The sequence below is a fragment of the Bos indicus genome, chromosome 8 (genome assembly GCF_029378745.1).
Source record: "Bos indicus isolate NIAB-ARS_2022 breed Sahiwal x Tharparkar chromosome 8, NIAB-ARS_B.indTharparkar_mat_pri_1.0, whole genome shotgun sequence".
Taxonomy (NCBI): domain Eukaryota; kingdom Metazoa; phylum Chordata; class Mammalia; order Artiodactyla; family Bovidae; genus Bos; species Bos indicus.
Window position 1 is genome coordinate 102,189,470 of NC_091767.1, and position 24,417 is coordinate 102,213,886.

Here is a 24,417-nt window from a genome sequence, read left to right on the forward strand (position 1 = left end):
AAAACTCCTAAAACTGTTATCACTTCCTTATATAGTATCTGACAATGGCCTGATTCTTTTCATTACCACAAGATAAAGTTCCACTGGCACACCTTTCAATGCCACTGGTTCCTAGAACACCAAACAAATACCTGCTTACAAAGGGCTCATGCATGCAACTACTTATGAAAGAAAGAGTAAAGTGAACGACTCAAAATGACAAAGTAAAGGGCTAGGGCTAGGAAGTTGTTCAAAAAGAGTTCAGGGTTCTAAAGTTCTAAATTCAAGAGTGACCAAAAATACTTATTTGGTACCTACTATGTATCTGGTGAGAGTATACAGAAGCAATGCAGAAGTTTTCCTATTAAAAACACTGAAAGTAATAAATCTATCTACTATAAATATAGAAACATAAACTATACACAAGAGATAACAGAAAGTGTATAGGTATCATAAGTAATCATGCATAAATGGACATGATTACAACCCTATTGATGGCAGCAGTACATGTAGAGAAATATGGATCAATCAAAAACAAAGTGATGGTAACAGAACACAGAAAAAAACAGATGTTAGAGAGATGCAAAAAATGGTAGTCTGTTCCTATTCATACATAACCTGGAGGAGAAGAGATCAGCATCAAATATTAGCTAGATCTGTTTATCTCAGTAAGCAGGTGGAGTTTATTGTGGGGCTAGAACTAATAAGATAACAATATCTAAGACCTTCACAAATTTGCATCACACAATTAACTCCCTTTAGGATAATTTCACACTTGCCAAGTTGTATTAGTTTTTGCATCCACAGATTTAACAACCATATATCAAGTAGCATTTACTATAGAAAAAAGATCTGCATATAAGTGGACCTGTGCAGTCCAAATCTGCATTGTCCAAGCTGAGATATATATATATATATATATGTATATATATCTCAGCCTTTTTTTTTTTTTACTACTAAGCTACTCCTATCCCAATACGATACTACACTAATTACTGTTGTTTTTTACATAAGTTTATCATGTAGATAAATTCTCTGTGAGTGTTCTTTACAGAAAATTTTGGGCAATTTTTTGTATTTTAAGTTTCAGATGAAGTTGAAAATAAATGTGATCACTCCATTCTTAAAAATCCTGTTAGGGGAGTGGGGTTGGAGGTTAAGAATTACACAACTATCCATGATGGAATAAAAGAAACTGGATTCACCCTCTTAGCTTAAAGAACTTAGAAACTGGACAAAAACATATAAAACAGTGGTTTTAAGACACTGAATAACAGTACAGAACCATGATACTTGAAAAATAGATCCAGTGAGCTCTACGATTGCCCCAGTCTGCATCCTGGAGGAAGACTTCAGGATAAATTCTCAGGGAAGAATATTTCAAAGAGAGCCCAGGGGTTCACTGACTTGAGGAGAAAGAGATCAGATAATAGGAAGGCCAAAGAGTTTACAATATTCAAACCAGATTACTCAACAGGAATGAGCTACACAACAACATATAAAAATAACATATGAAAAAGCAGAGTTTATGTCAGGAATGTAAGTTGGATTAATGTTTAAAAGTCAGGAAATAAAACTACTAAAAGCATAAAAGGAAAAACCATATGCCATAGATGTAGAAAAAAGCATTTGATAAAATTCAATATGCTTTCACGATAAGAAAGCAAAAAGAAACCTCTTAGACTAGGGATAAAAAGGATTTTTTCAAATTAATAAGGGATATCTTATTAACAGTGGCAGGTGGATTCAGTAGTTGTGGCGCATGGGCTTAGATGCTGTGCAGCATGTGGGATCTTCCCAGATCAGGGGTCAAACTTGTGTCTCCTGCATTAGCAGGCAGACTCTTTACCAGGGAGCCACCAGGGAAGCCCTTAAAAATAATAATAATAATTTTATTTATTATAAACTTTGTTTTAAATAACCCTACGTTATTTTAAAGAAAATCCCATGGATGGAGGAGCTTGGTGGGCTGCAGTCCATGGGGTCACTACAAGTCGGACAGGACTGAGTGACTTCACTTTCACTTTTCACTTTCATGCATTGGAGAAAGAAATGGCAACCTACTCCAGTGTTCTTGCCTGGAGAATCCCAGGGACAGCGGAGCCTGGTGGACTGCCGTCTATAGGGTCGCACAGAGTCGGACACGACTGAAGCGACTTAGCAGCAGCACCAGCAGCAGCAGCAACAGGTTAGAATAGTCTTCTATATTTGCCATTTCTGATGTTCTTTAATGCTTCCTTGAAGAACCAAGTTTCCATCTGGTATTATTTCCCTTCAGTCTAAAGAAATTTATGGTATTTGGGGATAAATTCTCTTAATTCATTTATCTAAAATGTCATTATTTCACCTCCATTTTCTAAAGGATATATTTGCTGGCTATTGAATTCGAGGTTGAGGTTGAAGGTTTTTGTTTGTTTTTCTGCAGCATTTTAAGGATACTGATCCACTGTTGTCTTCTGGCCTCCACAGTTTTTGATGATAAGTCACCAATCATTAAAACTGTTTTTATCACATAAAATGTGTCATTTTCTTCTCTGGCTTTCAAGATTTTATTTCTATCTTCAAGTGTGTTTAGGATGTTTCTAATCATGGTTTTCTTCATTTTTATCCTATTAGGAGTTTGCCAAGATTCTCAAATCAGTATATCATTTACCAAGCTTGGGGAAATAACCATTATATCTTCAAATATTTAGTATGTCCCATTCTCTCCTCACTCTCCTTTTGGGAGTTCATCTACATAGATGTAAGACTTTTTTTTTTTTGGTCCCACAGGTTGCAGGTTAATGTCTTGTCATCATTTTTCTCTCACTTGTTTGATCATTTCTACGGATCTATTTCAAGGCAGTGACTCTTTTCCCTGTAATTTACATTTGGTACATTTATCTTGTGAATTTTAAATTTCAGACATTGTGTTTTCAGTTCTAGAATTTTATTTTGGTTTTTCTTTCATTTCCATTTCTTCCTTGAGTTAAAAAATCTTTATTCATTTGGAGCATATTTTATTTCATTAAGCATAGTTATAATATCTATAATAATATCCTCATTTGCTATTCCAATTTCTGGGTTGGTTGTTTTCTTGAAATGGGGTCACATTTTCCTAATCTGAATTTTCTTGTATCCTAGATATTGTGAGTGATAAATCATGACAATTCAGGATTTTGTATATTTCTTGGAGGAGTGTTAAAGCTTTTAGCAAGTAATTAACATTGTTGAACTCAAACTTTAAACTCTTTCTCTGCAGTAGCAGCGCAAAAGAAAGCTCAGTTCAAAAGACAAAAAGATAGTTGTGCCACCATGCATGGTTCACGGTCAGCCAGAGACTAGGGCAGTTTATTCACATAATCTGAGGTCCTCCCTCTTCGTGCCTCTTTTCTGGGATTCTCTCCTCATTTTCCAGTAGCTGAGGTTGCTATAAACTCAGTCTTGTGGTTTTTCATGTTAAAAAAAAAAAAAAAGCCAACTGTGTGTTTTCTCTCAAGTTATCTTCCTCTGCCACATCAAATTCTATCTAATGAGGGTGTCATACTTTATTTAATCAATTAATTGGCAATTGACTGCTTTATCCAACTTCTCTGTATTCTGTGATCACTATATTACACCTTAACTGTGTATCATAGAAGAGATTCCTGGAAGTAGAAGTGCAGTGTACACTGTCAGATTTACATTTAAATACGTTGTACTAACTTGACTACGAAAAGCAGTGTATGAGAGATCTTTTTTTTTTTTTGCAAACCATTTGTCTCAGCCAAAAAAAAAAAGATTTTTTTTTCAAATGTCTAACTGGGAAAATGAAATCCTTTAAAAATAAAAATGAAAATTACCTCTTTACTATGCTCCTCCTCATCAGAGAGGATGCCCATACCCTTTTTCTCGGAGTATGTATTTCTGTCTTGCTTCTGACTTAAATAAATAAACTGCTTGTTTGTGTGCTCTCCCATTAGAAAGACAGAGAGAGAGAGAGAGAGAGAGAGAGATCTTGCTTTCTACCTCTCTTGCAAACCTGATTATTTAAAATTTTTGATTTAATGGAAAATTTTCTTACTTTTTCCTCTTCTGTATGTTCAGCATCTTTCTCTTTCCACACCTTCAGATTCTAAAACATGTATGTCTGGAAAGCTCTTTCATCATATATATATGACTTGCTTCTGCACTCTTCAAGACTGTGTCACCACTAAGTGAGATTGAGCTTACTCCATCACCACTACCATCAAATTTAAAACGGCATTCTCTTACAATTGCATTCCCCTTCTCTGTTTTGTCCTTTACCATACCACTCGTCACCCTCTGTCATATTCTATATTTTGCTTACAGTTTGAACTGTATGGGTCCAATTATACATGCATATTTTTCAATAAATATATACAGTACTACACAATCCATGGTTGGTTGAGTTCTTGGATATGGCCCTTGGATATAGGGCCAACTATAGGACTTAAGCATTCTCAGATTTTGGTAACTGGCTGGTCCTGGAACCAATCCCCTGTGGGGCAACTATATTTAGATTTACTGCCTGTCTCCCACTCTAGAATTAAGCTGAGGACAAGATTTCTTTCCTTCTTTTTTTGTTGACTGCTATGTCCCTAAGATTTATAATAGTGCCCAGCAAATAATATACACGTGATCAAAAGTTCATGAAGAAATAAATGTTTTAAAACTGTTAATATAATAACTAACTCCACAGATATATGCCCTTCCTCTTCTTTATATTGAAGAAATATTTCAGGAACATTTAAAAATATTTTAAAATTTTACTTAAACAATTATTCAGATTAGTGATTCTCAAAGTGTGGTCCCCGACCAACATCATCTTCTGTAAACTTATTTAAAATGCAAATTCTCAGGCCAGATCACAAACTTACTGAGTCAGAAATTTTGTGGGTGGGGCCTGTTTCTAAAGTCTTTCTAGTAACAAGCCTTCCAGGCCATTGTGATGCACGCCCAACCAACCGTATCATTGATTTGGACTCACATCTGTATGTCTATTTTCTTTCACTGTTTGCCTCTAGTTGTTTTCAAATATTATTTCCTCATTCATTGATGCTAAATTTTAATTCATTTTTTACTGCACAGGACGAATTTCAGCATTCATTTTTAATGTTCAGGCACACTATACTCTTGACCATCCCAGGTGTGGCACTATTGTGGGTTCTCCAAGAGATGTAAGAAAGTTAATCTGGTCATACATGCAACTGCTTTATTCTTCTAAAAAGTGAGATTTATTACAGCTCTAGACAGTGATGAATTCATTCTGTGTATAGTGCCAGATTTTCATTTGGTAATAAATTACTGATGGAAATGACTTTCAGATTTCATTGTCTTCACCTGAGAGTACGTAAGTTACTTGGTAATGAGTGCATAATATTCATGAGTTGATCTTTCAATACATGCATGTGTACATGTACACACACAAACACAAGTTCTATTTTAAATATTTATACCTTTCAATTCTCAAAAAAATGAGGTCAGTAGGCAGCTGCTGGGACCGGAAATATTTGCAAAGATAGCATTTAACCACATATTATTAAGGATCTATAATTATGCTAGAACAGTACTTATTTATTTGAAATATTTATTGAGAAGTATTGACCATGACTAGAGTCTTTCTTACCAACTCATGTTTATTCTGAGGAACAAATCAGGTAATGTAGTGAATGTGCTATGAAAAATGTAAAAGATGACATATATATCAAACATTATTCTTATCTTATATTACAAAACCATTTTTTGTCCTTATGTTACTGTTTTTAGTGTAACAACTTACATTTTAGAACAGTTCAGCTGTATTATTAAATCTATAACTCATGAGGAAAATAGCAAAACAGGTTTCCTGTGCAAACCCAAATGCATTAACAGTACCTTCTAGAATGCATGCTTGAGAATACTCTGAGGCCAAGTCTAGATTCACTCAGAAAGAGTGCACTGATCTATTCACAAGGTCTGCTATTGGGCAAGAACAGGAAGTAGAGCCATTTGTTGCAGTACATTTGAAATCCCAGATTGAGGTATTTGTATAAAAGCACTTTGAATATGAGATAAAGTGGAGTGATTGTTCAGAAAACCCCTTTTATTCAGCTACAATCACAGTTCATCTTCAGTCTTTAAAATTATAGTAAATAAAAGAAACAGCTCCAAGTAATAGTTGTAATTTATTATTTTAATGAAAGAATATGTTTGATAAGAAAAGCCTTTGTGAATTCAATATCAAATTTAATACCATATGCTCATTTATGAATAAGCCTAGAAAGTTTTACTTAGTCAAATCACATCACAGAGTGGGTTCAGTGAAAATTTTCATTAGTGTTGATTTATACATATTAAAAGGATTTTAATTGTGAAAATAATATATGTACATGATTTTAAAATTTAAGCAGTATACAATAAAGAGGAGGTCTCTCTCCTATCCCAGACCTCATTCCTGTAGGCCTGTGCCCAAAGGCAACCCCTAAGTTTCTTCTGTATTTTTTCAAACCAATCTATTTACATAAAAAAACATGTATATACACATACACACATACATACATACACACAAATACATGTATACAAACATATTAATATATACATACACAGAGACAGACATGCAAACACACACACACCCTTTTGTACATAGATGGGAACAAACTATATACATAGTTGAGCAACCTGCTTATTTCACCCAACAATGTTATCTTTGATAGTATTCCCTTTTGGCACCTGCATGTCCTCAACTGATTTCTTTCATTTTCTCTTAATTTTGCATTAACATTTTTATATAAATAATAATCCTCTTATAAAGTTTTCTGATAATACAAAGACCTGTGTGATAGCATCAAAGATGAAGCTTATACCAACAGTCACAGACGTTTATACATGGCACTAAACAGATATGCAAACTTAATTCTCATACATGGTGCTTAAAGACACAACACTCAAGCCACTCAGGAATTGTCAGAATATGTAATCTGGTTCTCTAGTGTACTGGTTATTTATTAACAATTTTAAAAGCTTTATATTTCAGTCTGAATATATAGATCATTTATAACAATATTTTATACAAAAGGTTTAGTATCAAATTTAAACTCTCCATCCATTTCTTCTATGTGAAGATTCATTTTCAAATTCTCTCATCCATAACAAGGTGTGACTTCTTATTAAAGGCTTTCTAATATCCTTTAAGTTCAGAATACTTATAAGTTTAAATAAAACCTTTTGTTCAGATTTCCCACTCTAATTTCACTCATGAGATTTCCCTTCTGAATGAGTTTTCATATGTTTGGTAAGGGATGCATTTTGTTTGAAGGCTTTTCCACATTCATTACATTCATAAGGTTTCTCTCCAGTGTGGGATCTCTGATGTATTACAAGTTGTGACTTTGCATTGAAGGCTTTTCCACATTCATTACATTCATAGGGTTTCTCTCCTGTATGAGTTCTCTGATGTACAATGAGGTGTGACTTTTGGCTAAAAGCTTTCCCACATTCATTACATTCATAGGGTTTCTCCCCAGTATGAACTCTCTGATGTTGAGTAAGACCTTCAATTTGTTTGAAGGCCTTCCCACACTGATTGCATTCAAATGGACTTTCACCTGTATGAGTTCTCATATGGTAAGTAAGAGATGAGCTATGTCCAAAGGCTTTTCCACATTCATTACATTTATAGGGTTTCTCTTTAGTATGAGTTCTTTGATGTATAATGAGGTGTGACTTCTTGCTGAAAGCTTTCCCACATTCATTACATTCAAAGGGTTTCTCACCTGTATGAATTCTCATATGTTTAGTAAGGGATGAACTATACTTAAAGGCTTTTCCACATTCGTTACATTCATATGGTATTTCACCTGTATGTGTTCTCACATGTTCAGTAAGAGATGAGTTATACCTAAAAGACTTTCCACATTCCTTACATTCATAGGGCTTCTCACCTGTATGAGATCTCACATGTTGCATAAGGTTTGAGCTATGTCTGAAGGTTTTCCCACAGTCAGTACATTCATAGGGCTTTTCCCCAGTATGAACTCTCAGATGGTCAGTGAGAGCATGTTTATGACCATGGGCTTTGCCACACTGAACACACTCATATGGTTTTTCTCCAGTATGAGTTCTCTGGTGTACAACAAGGTGTGATTTTTGGCTAAAGGCTATCCCACATTCATTACATTCATATGGTTTTTCCCCTGTATGGATTCTCTGATGGTCAACAAGTCCTTGTTTATGGCTGAGAACCTTCCCACATTCATTACATTCATAGGGTTTCACTTTATTCTGGGTTTTTTCATGCTTAGTAAGAGATGAGCAATGGCTGGATGATTTCTCATGTTCTTCTCCAGTTTGAATTTTGTCCTGTTCAGTATATTTCTTGTCAGTTTGAGTTTTGTCAGGCCCATTAGATGAGCTATAGGTAGATGATTTCTCACATTTTTTTCCAATTTGATTTTTGTCTTTCTTTGTATCAGATAAGCTATGATTGAATGATTTCCTATGCTCTTTAGCTACATCAGATTTCTTTTCTGCACAGTTTCTGAGGTCAGCAGGTAAGTCTAAATTCTTTCCATGTGAATCAAATTTAAGAAGCTTTTTTTTTGAAGGAATATATTTTGTACTCACATTTTTTTTCTGCAATGAACTACGTTCGTGGCTCTTTTTCTTAGTCAGAGTTGTTTTCTTGAATGCAACTCCCCTAAGGATTTTGTTTTGAGATTTCTGGTGGTTCTTTAGCTGGTCATCATCTTGATGGACTTCTTCTAAAGTGAAATTCAATGAGACACTCTTGTGAATCTTTGCACTCTCATATTTTTGAATATAACTTATAGAGAAATGCCCTGTTGTGGGGTTGAATCTTTACTTGAGCCTATACCCTGATCCTGAGAAAGATTGACGGCAGGAGGAGAAGGGGATGACAGAGAATGAGATGGCTGGATAGCATCACCGAATCAACGGACATGAGTTTGAGCAAACTCCAAGAGATCGTGAAGGACAGAGAAGTCTGGCATGCTGCAATCCACGGGGTCACAAAGAGTCAGACATGACTTAGCAACTGAACAACAACAACAAAGTTTCCCAAAGTGAATGAAATATCGAGTGCAAATATTCCTGTCATTTTGGACTTGAGAGGGAAAGTGCTGTAGTAAAGACAGAAAAAGAAAACTGACAATGGTGATTAGAAAAAACTTTGACTGTTTATAAATATGACCTTGCAACCTGGGATAAAAGATGAAATAAACACAAAAAGCAGCAAATAAAAACGAGATGAAGCTAAAAGAGCTTGTAATTTTAGCTGACACTTTTTGAAGTCTCTCCTCTGCCCAAACTTCCCAGCATTAATAACTTCAAATTCATGCATAGTGCTTGTCTCCAACAGCCTATACTATATTCATCCAAATCTCCTTAGTCACAGTCAGGGACATCTGGCTCAAGCCAAGATGTCCAATTAGAGTATACCTTGTAAAAATTTGGACTCTAGTCAGTTTCCACTGGGTGATAAATTTTAAAATGATACTAGACAAGTATTATAAAGCCATATCCTTCCCATGTAAACTGAAAGTTCATCAGCACAAAGAATAAAGCATATATCCACAGAAAAGCACAGATGTAAGATCATGTGTTCTCAAAGAGATTGTTTACACAATCCCAATTCCTAATGGCTTTCCAGTACTGGCTCTAGTCCCTGGCTCAAGTACCATCCCTTAGGTTACAAAGGCCTTATAATAAATTCCTCCATTTACTTAGGATAGCACAAGTAAAATTTTGTTATTGCTCCCCAAAGAGCCAAAATAAGAGAAAATAAGTAAGCTCATCAAACAGTACTGAATATAGGTGTCTGAGGGATTAAGTAGAAAAGGATGTTCTACTGCTCCCACCTATGATTAATATAATAATGGCATTCCTGTACTAAAACACATCTGACTCTTATGTTAAAGTGTGTCTGACTCTTTGCAACGCTATGGACTGTAGCCCACCAGGCTCCTCTGTCCATGGGATTCTCCAGACAAGAGTACTGGACTGGGTTGCCATTCCCTCCTCCAGGGGTTCTTCCCGACCCAGGGACTGAACCTGTGTCATCTGCATTTCCTGCATTGCAGGCAGATTCTTTACCACTAAGCCACTGGGGAAGCTCCTTCTCTGAGTTACTTGATGCCTTTACCATATTATAAAATTCACAGTGATGAGACTGGCAAATAAACTTTATGACATTGGATTTGTAGTGTACACAAACACTTGTTTTCCAATAGTTTGCTATGGAGCACACCTTCCTGTCAGGTCACTCTAATTGCCAATTATAAATTTTAAGCTAATTCCCAACTCTAAGCAATTGCTCACGTTCTTTCCTCCATACACTATACAATTATACATTTTGAGCTATCTTCTCAACCCAGGCTTCTGTTCTCTGAGACCAAACTCAAACTGACAGATGTAAGCAGCAGTAATATGTTTTTAGTATATGATCCAACTTCTGGTTGAAAGCAACTGATTGGACAACAGTAAACATCAACCCTAGCTATCCAACAATTTTCCTAAGAACTTAGAGTTGAAGCTTGAAGACTTCTGTTAGCTAGATATGGACACTACATATGTAAAAACCAAACAACTTAGGATCTAGGACCACCATTTTGGGGGTGGCCTTTATCAACTATGGACATGGAAAAAACAGAAAAAGCTTCAGGATAGGAATTAAAGAGACTCAAAGGGAGAAACACATATAAGAGTCCCCATGATTTCAGGGAGAAAAAAGATAAAAAGTAAATAGTCATTTTAGTAGTGAAAGAACATTACATGGATAAAGTAAAAACTGGGTTCAAATAGAAAGGAGTTACGGTGTTTGAATATATGGCTGGGAAATATCATTGCTTTTATGGAGAATTTTTAAGAGATTCATTCCCATAGAGTAGATCAATTTTTATAAGTATACATAAAGTAGTGGTATAGATATAGTAGGAAGAACTGGAGTTGCCAGCTGCTTTTTCATTTAGGAAATTTTAAGTGATGCAAGCATCCTGAGAGAAAGAGTATAACAAGAACTTTTCTGTAGCATGACAAAGGCTGTATCTTCCAATGCCCAAAGATGCTGGGAGAGATGGAGGCAAATCGCCTTCTGGGAAGAAAGGGATCAAAACTCAGACCTTTCCTCTTGAGGTATAACATTATAAGAACCTCTTACAATGATGATTTGGCTGGTCCCAACTGACAGTTGAAAAAGATACACATCACCACAAGAGAAATTTACCATGGGGGAGGAGAGGAGACTCTTAACTAGTTAACTGGCATAATGGTAGGATAATACTAGGGGAGTCTGGTCTGGCAGAGCACATAATTAAGGCTATAAGCCTGTCCTGAATTTGAGACGGTAATTAAGACATAAATTTTAAGCTAAAATTACCGTAACTTCAGAAACCGAAGCATGGAACTCACTAGAACCAACAATCATTGGAGGGAACAGAAAACAGTCCTTCCTTGAAGAACCTCCAAGGATAATAGTAAGAACTTGAACCAAGAATAGAGTCACTACAGCAATGACAAAAGAGCACATATTAAATGACTTAGGAATATTTTTTAGTTGTAACACCAAGCATCAGCGAGAAAAGTAAAGATAGTCAAAACTGGAGCCATGAATGGAGGAATCAAAAACTATGAATTCTCTTCATTCGTCATTTGACAGACTGGTCCCTCCAGCCTTGAGAAATTCACGGAGTCTTGAAAATTCAGAGTTAGAAGAAACTTAAAAAGATATTATGGATATTCTGCTAATTTGGGGGCTATTCTGTCCAGTTCAGTTGCTCAGTCGTGTCTGACTCTTTGTGACCCCATGAAATGCGGCACGCCAGGCTTCCCTGTCCATCACCAACTCCCAGAACTTGCTCAAACTCATGTCTATTGAATCAGTGATGCCATCCAACCATCTCATCCTCTGTCTTCCCCTTCTCCTCCTGCCTTCAATCTTTCCCAGCATCAGGTCTTTTCTAATGAGTCAGTTCTTCCCATCAGGTGGCCAAAGTACTGGAGTTTCAGCTTCAGCATCAGTCCTTCCAATGAATATTCAGGATTGATTTCCTTTAGGATGGAATGGTTGGATCTCCCTGCAGTCCAAGGGACTCTCAAGAATCTTCTCTAACACTACATTCAAAAGCATCAATTCTTCGATGCTCAGCTTTCTTTATGGTCCAACTCTCACATTCATACATGACTACTGGAAAAAGCATACCTTTAACTATACAGACCTTTGTCGGTAAAGTGATGTCTCTGCTTTTTAATATACTGCCTAGGTTTGTCATAGCTTTTCTTCCAAGGAGCAAGCGTTGTTTAATTTCATGGTGGCAGTCACCATCTGCAGTGATTTTGGAGCCCAAGAAAATAAAACCTGTCACTGTTTCCATTGTTTCCCCATCTATTTGCCATGAAGTGATGGGACCAGATGTCATGATATTTACTAACTGAGCTATCAGGGAAGCCTGAAGTACTCTGCATAGAAGTTAAATAAGCAGGGTGACAATATACAGCCTTGACGGACTCCTTTCCCAATTTGGAACCAGGCCACTGTTCCATGTCTGGTTCTAACTGTTGCTTCCTGATCTGCATACAGATTTCTCAGGAGGCAGGTCAGGTGGTCTGGTATTCCCATCTCTTTCAGAATTTTCCAGTTTGTTGTGATCCATGCAGTCAAAGACTTTGGTGTAGTCAATAAAGCAAAAGTAGATGTTTTTCTGGAATTCTCTTGCTTTTTCCATGATCCAACAAATGTTGGCAATTTGATCTCTGTTCCTCTGCCTTTTCTAAATCCAGCTTGAACATCTGGAAGTTCTCATTTCATGTACTGTTGAAGCCTCTCTTGGATAATTTTCAGCATTACTTTGCTAGAGTGTGAGATGAGTGCAATTGTGCAGTAGTTTGAACATTCTTTAGAATTGCCTTTCTTTGGGAATGGAGAAGGCCTTTCTTGCCCTTCCTTTTTTGGGAGACTGTAGTGGTATATAATAACTGTATGTTTTAACGTTTGGTGGCAACATCTAAGATGAATTATTTTTCTAAAGGGGGGAAGTTAGGAAGTCTACCTAAGAATTGGAGCAATTTAGGAATGGGATAATATGAATCTGATTTGAGTGATGTCAGTCAGAATTGAGAGAAAAAAAAAAAAAAACAGGAACTAAGGAAAGAATAGTAAAAGAGAGCACAGAGAGCAAAGTTTCATGGGAATTCCATGGTAGACAAGCCTAAAATTTGACACTGATAAAAACAGGGAAGGTGAGAGGAAGCTCTAATTTAGAAAGAAAGATAAAGCTTTCAATTTCTGATCATCTGAGAAAGAGCTATCCTGTAAGGAGGTAAAATATAAGACAAGGAATTAGAGCTTTGTCTGGACAAGATTCAGAAAGCTAAGATCATGGCATCTGGTCCCATCACTCCATGGCAAATAGATGGGGAAACAGTGGAAACAGTGAGAGACTTTATTTCTTTGGGTTCCAAAATCACTGCAGATGGTGACTGCAGCAATGAAATTAAGAGACACTTGCTCCTTGGATGAAAAGTTAGACCAACCTAGGCAGCTTATTAAAAAGCAGAGATATTACTTTGCAGACAAAGGTCTGTCTAGTCAAAGCTATGGTTTTTCCAGTAGTCATGTATGGATGTGAGAGTTGAACTATAAAGAAAGCTGTGTGCTGAAGAATTGATGCTTTTGAACTGTGGTGTTGGACAAGACTCTTGAGAGTCCCTTAGACTGCAAGGAGATCCAACCAGTCCATCCTAAAGGAAATCAGTCCTGAATATTCATTGGAAGGACTGATGTTGAAGCTTAAACTCCAAAACTTTGGCCATCTAATGGGAAGAACTGACTCATTTGAAAAGACCCTGATGAGCTTGGAAAGACTGAAGACAGAAGGAGAAGGGGATGACAGAGGATGAGATGGTTGGATGGCATCACTGACTCGACGGACATGAGTTTGAGTAAGATCCGGGAGTTGGTGATGGACAGGGAAGCCTGGTATACTGCAGTCCATGGGGTCTCAAAGAGTTGGAAATGACTGAGCAACTGAATTGAACTTAACTGAACTGCAAGGGTTAGGGAGGAAATGGAAATAATGATGGTGGTATAGACCATGGGTCTAGAGCATTTCACAGAGAAAGTGGGGAAATGGAAAGTAATGAGGGGCAGGAGCATCACGCCAAGAGATTTGGAAAGAAGACAGATCTAAGAATGTCTAAATACCTAAGGAGAGAAAATTGATACTATGGGGTCTCAGAGTGTGGGTGAACAAAGGTGGAAAAGCTGAGGATATTAGGAAAAGGGGGATAATTTTTAAAAGCATTGCTTTAGAGAGGTAAAGTCTCCCCTCACAGCTCAGTCAGTAAAGAATCTGCCTGCAATGCAGAAGACCTGGTTTTGATTTCTGGGTCAGGAAGATCCCCTGGAGAAGGAAATGGCAACCTACTCCAGTATTCTTGTCTGGAGAATCCCATGGACAGAGGAGGCTTGCGGGCTGCAGTCCATGGGATTGCAAGAGTAAGCAGGAATGGGATTAGCTAAAAAAACAGTTAAAAGGGTTCACTGCTCTTTCTCAAAACTGAGCAATGGAAAGTCTAGATTAGGAAAGATGGCTATATATGGATGGGTCAGTTAGGCATCTGATTGTCTGGTGCCCAAGGTTTAGAGCTCTGTTTTTCACCATTTTTCCTAACATAACCCAAGTAGTGTAGCAGACTGCATTATTGTTCCTTGTAGATTACTCCTCCCAGCCCCACTGCATGACCATTTAATCCTCCCATTCCTATCCAGTTGAATTTGGGAGTGGAAAGGTGACCTGCTCTGACTAAAGAACCAATAAAATGTTAAGAAGAAAGAGATATCTACCACATGCAGTGATTTTTTAACTCATCATATGGTTCCATTCCTTCTTCTTTCCCTCTGTAATGAGATCAGAATTTGCCAAATAGGGACTGCGCTTTCAGTGTAGGTCACAAGATAATGTGGGAAAGGACTGCAGCTTGAGCAAGAAACAAAACTTTCTTTTTGTAGGCCACTAAGATTTGGGGAGGTGGGGGGGGGTGCTCTTTCTTTAATGGGGCATAACTTAGCCTAAGTTGACTGATACAAGTGGTATAAGCAAATTCCCGTAAACCACACTGGCTCACAACTATAGTGAATCTCATATGAGGACTTCCCATGTGGGCAGGGTCACAGAAGGAAGACATATTAGAATCTCCAAGGTTAGAGAATCTTTGAACTCCTATTCCCGTGGGAGATTTTGATATTTTCCTACTGCTACTTCCCGGTTAATAAAGAAGGGTCTTTAAGACCCTTAAAACCTTTAAGAAGAATTTCAGAACAAATTTTCTTTGAAGAATTCCAAACCCAGGCACCTATGGTTAATTAATATACGACAAAGGAGGCAAGAATGTACAATGGAGAAAAGAGAGTCTTTTCAATAAGTGGTACTGGGGAAACTGGACAGATACATGTAAAAGAATGAATTTAGAACATCTTTAACACCACATACAAAAATAAACTCAAAATGGGAAGAAGACCACATACTATAAAACTCCTAGAGGAAAACACAGGCAGAACACTCTTTGACATACTGCAGTGATCTCTTTATGGACTTTCTCCTAGAGTAAAGATTGAAATAAAACCAAAAATATAAACAACTGGGACCAAATTAAAAGTTTTTGCACAGCAAAGGAAACCATAAATAAAACAAAAAAAACAACCTATGGAATAGGATACAATTTTTGCAAATGATGCGACTGACAAGGGCTTAATCTACAAAATATTCAGACAGCTCATATAGCTTGATATCAAAAAAACCAAACAACTCAATCAAGAAAATGGACAGAAGATCTAAATAGACATTTCTCCAAAGAATACATACAGGTGGCATATGAAAAGATCCTTAACATCACTAATTATTAGAGAAATTCAAATCAAAACCACAATGAGGTACCACCTCACACCAGTGAGAATGGCCATCATCAAAAAAAAATCTACAAATAACAAATACTACAGAGGATGCTGAGAAAAAGGAACCCTCCAACACTGTTAGTGGGAATGTAAATTGGTACAGCCATTATGGAAAACTATATGAAAGTTTCTTAAGAAACTAAAAATAGAGCTACCATGTGATCCCGCAGTCCCACTCCTGGGCATACATCTAGAGAAAGACGTAATGAGCAAAGATACATGCACCTCAATGTTCACTGCAACACTATTTACAACAGCCAAGACAGGGAAGCACCTAAATTTCCATCAGCAGATGAACAGACAAAGAAGACGTGGTATATTTATACAACAGAATTTTCATCCAATAAAAAGAATGAAATAATGCCATTTGTGGCGACACGGATGGACCTAGAGACGATCCCACTAAGTGAAGTGAACCAGACAGAGAAAGACAAGCATCACCTGATACTGCTTATATGTGGAATCCAAAAAAAAAAAAGATACAAATGAACTATACAAAACACAAACAGACCTAACAGACCAAAGAGAGAAAGGGGGGGGGGGTGCATAATTTAGGAATTTGGGATTAACATAAATATACTGCTATATATAATACAGAAAACCAACCAGGACCTACTGTGTAGCACAGGGAACTTTACTCAGTAATTTGTAATAACCTATAAGGGAAAAGAATCTTTAAAAAAAAGATAGATAGATAGATAGATAGATGATAACTGAATTGCTTTGCTGTATACCTGAAACTAACATGGTAAATCAACTATACTTCAGTAGAAAGAAAAGATATATATATTTTTAAAAGTAAATAACAAAAGTGTGGGAGAAAGAAAGAAATCCAAAGTTATCATCAAGAAACTAGGAACTTACTTCCATTGGCTCCTATTTCTTTGGTTCTTGCTATTTCACTCGAGCCACCTTGTCTGCTTCCTTTCCCCTTCCCTAGCCATGGCTCTTCTCCTTTTTCCAACTTGGATATCATGTCTGGTTTGAGAGCCTGATACCCTACTCATGAGAAAAGACAGAAATTGAGTGTTAGAACAACAAACATCCCAGAAATCAATCCCTAACATCTGAGTTTCAGAGCTTGTAAAGGATAAAAGAATACGTGGCTTCAGAAATTTCACAGTGCAATGCCCACAAACCCCATCTGAGTAGATCCTCCATTTTCAAGGCAGGATCACACGTATTCTGCTTAGTACCCAAAGGGATTACAACTCTTTGATTCATAAAAATCGAGGATAAACTTATCAAGGGCATCAGAGAGAAGGCATCACAGTAAGTATAGTTTGAATTACAAAGGAACTGTCCTTACCCATTGAGGCTAGGTTGCTGTAATTCTCCAGCATCACATCCTTGTACAGGCTTTTCTGAGCAGGATCTAGTTGCTCCCATTCCTTCCTGGTAAAGGCCATAGTCACATCATTGAATGTTACCGATCCCTGTAAAACAGCACATTCCTAGTTCAGTCTAATGTTATCCACATCAGTGAGAGATCTGGACAAGATAATAATTACTTGTTCCTACCGTGTCCATTCACTGTTTGTCATAAAGTTATTTTTTCACTCACTTTTGTTTTTGAGAGGCTAAAACCACATTAAGAAATGTCCCTATAATGGAATGAATGTGTCCCTCCAATTCATGATTGAAACCTTGCCCTCCAATGTGATGATATTAGGAGAGAGGGCCTTTGGGAGAAAATTAGAATTAGATGAGGTTATGAGAGAGGGTTTTCATGAGTGGGAATAGTGCCCTTATAAGAGTTATGAGAGAATGCGCTTCCTCTCTCTGCTCTTTCTGCCAAGTAAGGATCTAATGAGAGTCTGAAACCGGAAGACGGCCCTCACCAGATCCCAAAGTGCTCTCAGACATGTAGCCTCCAGCACTGTCAGAAATCAACTTCTGCTGTTATACGCCATTCAGTCGAAGGTACTTTGAAAAAACACCATATGATTATGAGACAGAAAGACAATTACAACAAACAAACATGTTAGAATCAGTCTTCATCTTTATAACTAAACACTATGGATATAGAGTTCTGAGGTAGAAGAATGGAGACCCTTGGTTTTTATGAGCAGTCAAAAAATCAATTATGTTTGGAAGCAAAAGTAAGATATTTAGGTATGTAAGGATTTGGAAAGTATATTACCTATGTACTTTAAAAATAAAGAGAAGAAGGGAGGGAGGTATAGGGAATGTGGTAGGAAAAGGAGAGAGAGAAGAGGAATAATTTTTTAAAGAAGGAAAATTGGATCAGAATAATTTTGAGATTGGGAAAGACTTAATAATATACAAGAGAGAACTATGAATAATAAAACCAGTAAAGTGTTTAGTTACATCCAAGTCATTTGATAAACTTTTGCTGGGAGCCGGTGAGGCATTCCACTCGTGACAAAGGTCATGAGGAAGGAGGCTCGGCATACGCAAAGGCGGGATCGAGCCTCAGGAGTCCCCCCGGATATTCTCGAGCATCTACCCGCCAAAAACCAGAGTCTGCCTACTTTATTGCTTTGTGCTCTCACCTCTGACTTTACTGGGGGCTGTCCCCCACCACCATCTCGCTCTCTCTGTCAAAGAGTTAACTTACAGCTCCAATTAATAAAGTTCCTGGGCAATTAGGAGTGTTTAAATCCAAACCCCTCAGATGGCTCTCTAACTCACCTGACAAGTTTACCCGGACTCCTACAGCTATGCATACGATTGTTTACAGTCTCCCAGCCTCGAGAGGCACGGGAAGCTTAAGATATTCAAATAGCTTAGAACCTCTCAGAGAGTTAGAAACTGTCAGAATAAACTAGTAAAGGATTTCATTGATGAGCCAATGCTTGTTGCCAAGTTTCCACATCCCCTGAATTGTATCCTTGAATGTGTATTAATTAATATAGTTGGTATGTAGAAAAAATAAGTAGTGGCCTTGGTGTTAGTAACTTTAGACCCTTAAGGTAATAAATTTTTTCCTTTGTTGTAAACCCATTACACATCCGCCCTATAGGAATGCAATTTTATCTTCGGAAGATGGCGCCAAACCTTAAAATAATTACTCTTAGAGAAAATAAGTCTTTGTTGATAAGTCCTTGTCAAGAGTCATAAAATGTTAGTAGGCCTTCTGGCCAGAAGATGATGTAAATCACCTAAACCATTTGTATACAATAAATTTGCAGGAAAGAAACCCTGGTTTTTGATAAGGATCAAAAACTGCTGACTTTGCATCCCCTATTATCCTCTATGTGTAACTTAGGGTATAAAAGCCCCTGTTAAAAATAAAGCTACGGGCCTTGCTCACCAACGCTTGGTCTCCCCATGTCATTCTTCCCTTTAACTTCCAGCTGAGTCTCCATCTGGAGCGCGGAAGCCACCATGCTTACTAATTATGTCTGGGCTTCTAAGATCCGACCGGGGAGGCCTCAGCGTCTCCTCTCCTTCGGGAGAACGGAAGGACGCCTGCGGCCTACGTAAGTGGTGCAAACTTCTTGTCTTGAAGTTTTATTGGTCCCACGTAAACCAAGCTACTCAGCTTCTTTTCTCCACTGAATTTTCCTACTGAGCTATCCTCATTCTATTACTCTTTATATCTTTGATAAATAAATAAATAGTCGCCGACGCCGTCTCCCCTTCGAATACCCTGGATCAGCCGGGGCTGGACCCCCGCAAACTTTCTTGTGCAATTGTTATAAAAATATCCTTGGACTTCCCTGGTGGTCCTGTGGTAAAGAATCTGCCTGCCAATGCTGGGGACACAGGATTGATCCCTGATCCAGGAAGATTCATGCCACAGGACAACTAAGCCCATGTGCTCCAACTACCAAGCCCACGCTCTGGAGTCAGAGAGCCACAACTACTGAAACTCACATGCCCTAGAGCCCATGTTGCTCAAAAAGAAAAGCCACCTCAGTGAGAAGCCCATGCACCGAAACGAGAGAGTAGCCCCTAATCACTGCAACTAGAGAAAGCCTTCAAGCAGCCATGAAGACCCAGTGCAGCCAAAATAAATAAATTAACTTTTAAAAAATTTAATCCCTAAAATCAAGAGGTATGATGTAAGAAAAATAAGCATGCATACGATTGGTTGTGGGTGGGGAGAAGGAATTAAATAAAGCATGTTAAAGTTCTCCTCTTATTAGGTAGCTACTGTAGAATTTTGAAGCTAATAAATATGTATTCAAACATGTCTGTTTAACATTTAAAGATCATCCCCACTGCCATAAACCACCAATCAATTATCTGTGTGTGTCACCAATCTCTGAGCTCACAAACTTGCAGTCACTGATTCCTATAACTCCTGTCACTAATTGTTACTGGCTTCCCAATCACTGAGCCAGCATGGTCCTTCCTAATTCCAAAAGGACTGATCCCAGCAAACCTTCCAGTTACTAACAGCAACAGATCTCCACAGTTACTTGCCCTCATAAACACTCTGATCACATATTGCCACAGGTTCCTCAACTATTGATGCCAGTGGGACGTATCGATCTCCACCTAAGATATGACCCCCAAATACTATCAATCCCCAATCACTGACACCAACAGAACCCTCACACAGCCTTTACAGAAACCCTAACCACTGCCAATAAACTCCACTACACACACCCTTTCAGCTATTTCCTTCACCTGCTTGCTTTTTTAAATTTAATGTTTATTTATGTGTCTGCATCAGGTCTTGGTTGCAGCATGTGGGATCTAGTTCCCTGACCAGGATTGAACCCGGGGCCTCTGCATTGGAAGCATGGAGTTACAGCCACTGGACCACCAGGGAAGTCCCATCGCCTGCTTGCTTCAACCAAAACCTACTTGTCGCCTGAGGATTCTGCTCCCTTACAGTGTTCCCCAATAGAAGTTGTTTCCCCACCTCCCCCCAATCTTAGAGCCTTAAGATGAAGTAAATTACACTTTCAACTGTTTTTCATTCATCCTTCAAAACCGTATCTTGTTTAGAGTATCACCAGGCTTTAACCCATTAACATTCTGGTTCAATGATTCACTAGAAGGACTCACAGGGCTCAGTATATAGCTGTACTCATAGCTATGATTTAGAACAGCAAAGAATTCAAAGCAAAATAAGCTAAGGAAAAGGGGCATGATGTAAAGCACAGAGGAATACAGGAATAATTTTCTAAGAATCCTCTCCCAGGAGAGGGCTTCCCTGGTGACTCAGACAGTAAACAATTTGCCTGCAACGGAGACCTGGGTTCGATCCCTGGGTCAGGAAGACCCCCTGGAGGAGGAAATGGCAAGCCACTCCAGTATTCTTGCCTGGAGAATCCCCATGGACAGAGGAGCCTGGCAGGCTAAAGTCCATAGTGTCACAAAGAGTTGGACAGGACTGAAGTGACTTAGTATGCCTTTCTACTGTGTCATTCTCACTGACACACAAAGTTGTCTCAATATTATTCATCTGAGGAAAATCCTCTCTTAATCTCATGTCCCATCCAATATCCATTTCTTTGCTCCCCTTATCAGCAAAACTCTTAAAGTTGTCTATACTTGCTGTCTCTATTTCATTACCTCCCATTCTTTAACTCTCCCACCAGATTTTACCCGTCATTCCACTCTAAGAGCTCTAATCAATCAAAATAACCATGGAACTACAACTTGCCAAAGTCAAATTCTCTGTAGTCATACTCTGGGGACTGAGTACTGCCATTGCTTTGAAAACCTTGATGCTTTTTTGACAACACATTTACAGTTTTCCTCCTACCTCAGTGGTTACCTCCTACTGCCTACCTCATTCTTCTTCTCCTCCTCCCCTCTCCCTCTCCTCCTCCTTCTTCTCCTCCACCAGAACTCAAAACATCAGACTGACCCAAAACTCTTTGAGTTTTTGCCCTTTTTTCTCCCCTGTCATTTCTTCCTAGATGATTTCATTCAATCTTATGACTTTAAATGCCATCTTTATGCTGATCCCTTTCAAATACGGATTCTTCAGTCTAAGTCTCTCCTAGAGACTATAAGTCTCTATAAGTCTCTAGATTTATATCTAACAATTTCTCAACATCTCTACTTGAACATGTATGTAATGGGCTTCTTGCCACTGCTCAAACAGAACTATGGCTTATCCACCCTGGCTCTTCTTTAAGCCATCAAATCAGGTCTTCTCCAACACAACCCTTTCTCAGGAAATGGAATCTACCAGTTCCAAAAAGCCTAGGTGTAAATTTTGAGTTTTCTTTTCCCTCTTGCTCCATATCATCAGTAAGTCCTATTGGCTCATCTCCAGGCATGTTCTAATTCTGATTTTTTATTTCACCTGTAAACCCCAATCATCATCTCTTACCTTTAACTACTGCAATAACTACTAACTCACCTGCCTGCACCTCTGCACACAGAGGGGAACAATTCCATCTCTAACAACCACAGAGACTTTAATTGCTGACTCCCGTAGACATTCCCATTTGCGACCCCTATAGTCCTCCCCAATCTCTGATACACCCCAAAGCCCTTATTTCTTATCCCCGCGGCCTTCCAAACTCTGACTGCGCAGGCCCCTGTCACCGCAGATCCCTCAAACAATGATTTCCTTAAACTGCACGGACAGCCCTCTAGCACTATCCCTTAGCTCCTGAGGATGCTAAGATCATCCTCCCGCCCGTGCAAAAGGCCCTTCAGCATCGACTCCAATTCCCAAATCACCTATTTCACAGACTACAGTAACCCTCCAGCCACTGATGCCCGATTAAACGACAGCTGACCACCAGACCACCCCGCCCCATCATCGCGCTCACCGCAGCGCTGCCCCCGGGCCCCGACACAGCCATCTCCGGAAAGCACTCGGCCTCTTCGGCTGTCCCTGCACTCCTCCTCCGGTCCACGGTCGCTGGCTTTGTCGGGAACTGGGCGCAGGTGGTGGCCGACATGGCGACCACCCGGAGCGCGGCCTCGGCGGGTCCGGCAGCTGCAATGGCGGTGCCCTTGAGTATGGGCTATGGGCGCGGCCATGTTGACTGAGGCTCTGCCGTACAGCGGAGAAGACGCGGTCGGGGAGGGGTCGGAGGTCGGAGGTCCGCTCCCGGGCTTGTTTAGCTCATCTGGCGGTGGTGAGATGCGAGCCGGCAGAAACCTGGCTCGCAGAGTGCTACTTGCAGAGTGCTTCAGTGTGCGTGACACCCCACTCCCGGTACTCAGAGGTTTCAATTCTTGAGGACAGAATTTGGAGTTGCTTTTCCCAGTCAATGCAGCCAGCTGCGGGAAAACAAGGAATTGCAGACTATCGCAGATTCCAGAGAGCCGGAATAATGAGAGAAACTGGAGGGAGAAAAAGGAAATGCCCAATCAGGCAGATGCCATAGATGTTTTATAGAGACAGAACGCTAATCTTGGAAATATATTTCATTTATGGTATGAGAGCAATGAGAAAAACTGACGCACCAAATTAAGTGAACACATCGCTCCTCAGTGAGAGCCAGAGTTCGATGGTGATGTTTCAGTCCAATATTGTAATCAAGCAATTGGAGTAGAAATAATTTCTCATTGTGCCGTTTCATGTACAAACGTCACTAACAATTATGCCTTGAGCTTTTATAATGTATGCAGATTGGATTGCTTGGGTTTGCTAGGTAATGAGTAAACAATGGAGATTCAGACACAGCCTTTATTCACCCTCTTATGGAATTTACTATGGGGCAGGGGGTTGGTAAAATTATCCCAAATACTTTATTCTTTTTTCCAGAGTCAAACATAGCCTGTTTTGCACCTTCCACTTGCATGTGCTTTAAAAAAAAGAAAATCCAACCGAGTAAATTAGAATATCTAACTGACTTTATTAAGAGATTCATGAATGGGACAGCATTTCATTTAGCAGACAGAAACGCCATCTGAGGAGCTGTGCAGAATGGAGTATTTTTAAAGGTATAAAAGTGCTGGGACAGGGGAGTTAGGATTATTTCAAACGAGGTCTCTTTCCTTTGAGGAAAGAAGGGGATGTCCCCAGTCCCAGCAATGCCTTCCTAGTCTTCTGACATCAACTTAAGAGCAAATTATGTTGTAAATATTATGATGCCTAGAATTCTAGCATGGGTCCCATATCTCTGCTCCCTAGTGTTATCCCTTTGTGAGAACCCCTAACTTTCAGTGCAGGAGGAACCTATGGTTGCATAGAATATTACTCCCATGATTAGATCCCAAATCAGTTGACTTTAAGTTGATAAAAATGGAGATAATTGGAGGGAATAATACTCCCATGATTAGATCCCAAATCAGTTGACTTTTCAATTCAGTTGTTCAGTTGTGTCCAACTCTTTGTGACTCCATGGACTGCAGCACACCAGGCTTCCCTGTCCATTATCACCTTCCAGAGCTTGCTCAAACTCATGTTCATTGAGTTAGTGATGCCATCCAACATTTTAGCCTCTGTCTTCTACTCCTGCTTCAATCTTTCCCAGCATCAGGGTCTTTTCCAGCGAGTCAGTTCTTCACATCAGGTAGCCAAAGTATTGGAGTTTCACCTTCAGCATCAGTCCTTCCAATGAATATTGGAAGAGAACCCCATGAACAGTTGATAAAAAATGGAGATAATCGTGGTAGGC

At 38.9% G+C, this 24,417-nt stretch overlaps 1 protein-coding gene across 6 annotated transcripts in view; it reads right to left on the reverse strand.

The window, feature by feature from the left end:
• Positions 1 to 22,865, reverse strand: part of ZFP37 (ZFP37 zinc finger protein) — a 97,511-nt gene extending 74,646 nt beyond the window's left edge. For 3 of the 6 annotated variants that reach the window (XM_070795296.1, XM_070795298.1, XM_070795297.1), the window contains exons 1-3: positions 22,618 to 22,865; positions 17,214 to 17,340; positions 16,769 to 16,903 (exon numbers count right to left, since the gene is read on the reverse strand). In XM_070795296.1, coding sequence (XP_070651397.1) covers positions 16,769 to 16,903; positions 17,214 to 17,340; positions 22,618 to 22,749 — 394 coding nt within the window. In that variant the 5' untranslated portion in view covers positions 22,750 to 22,865. Of the gene's footprint in view, positions 1 to 6,112; positions 8,700 to 16,768; positions 16,904 to 17,213; positions 17,341 to 22,617 lie in introns of those variants that run through there. The other 3 variants (XM_070795299.1, XM_070795300.1, XM_019966739.2) reach the window with 2 other exon arrangements.
• Positions 22,866 to 24,417: the final 1,552 nt, after the last annotated feature.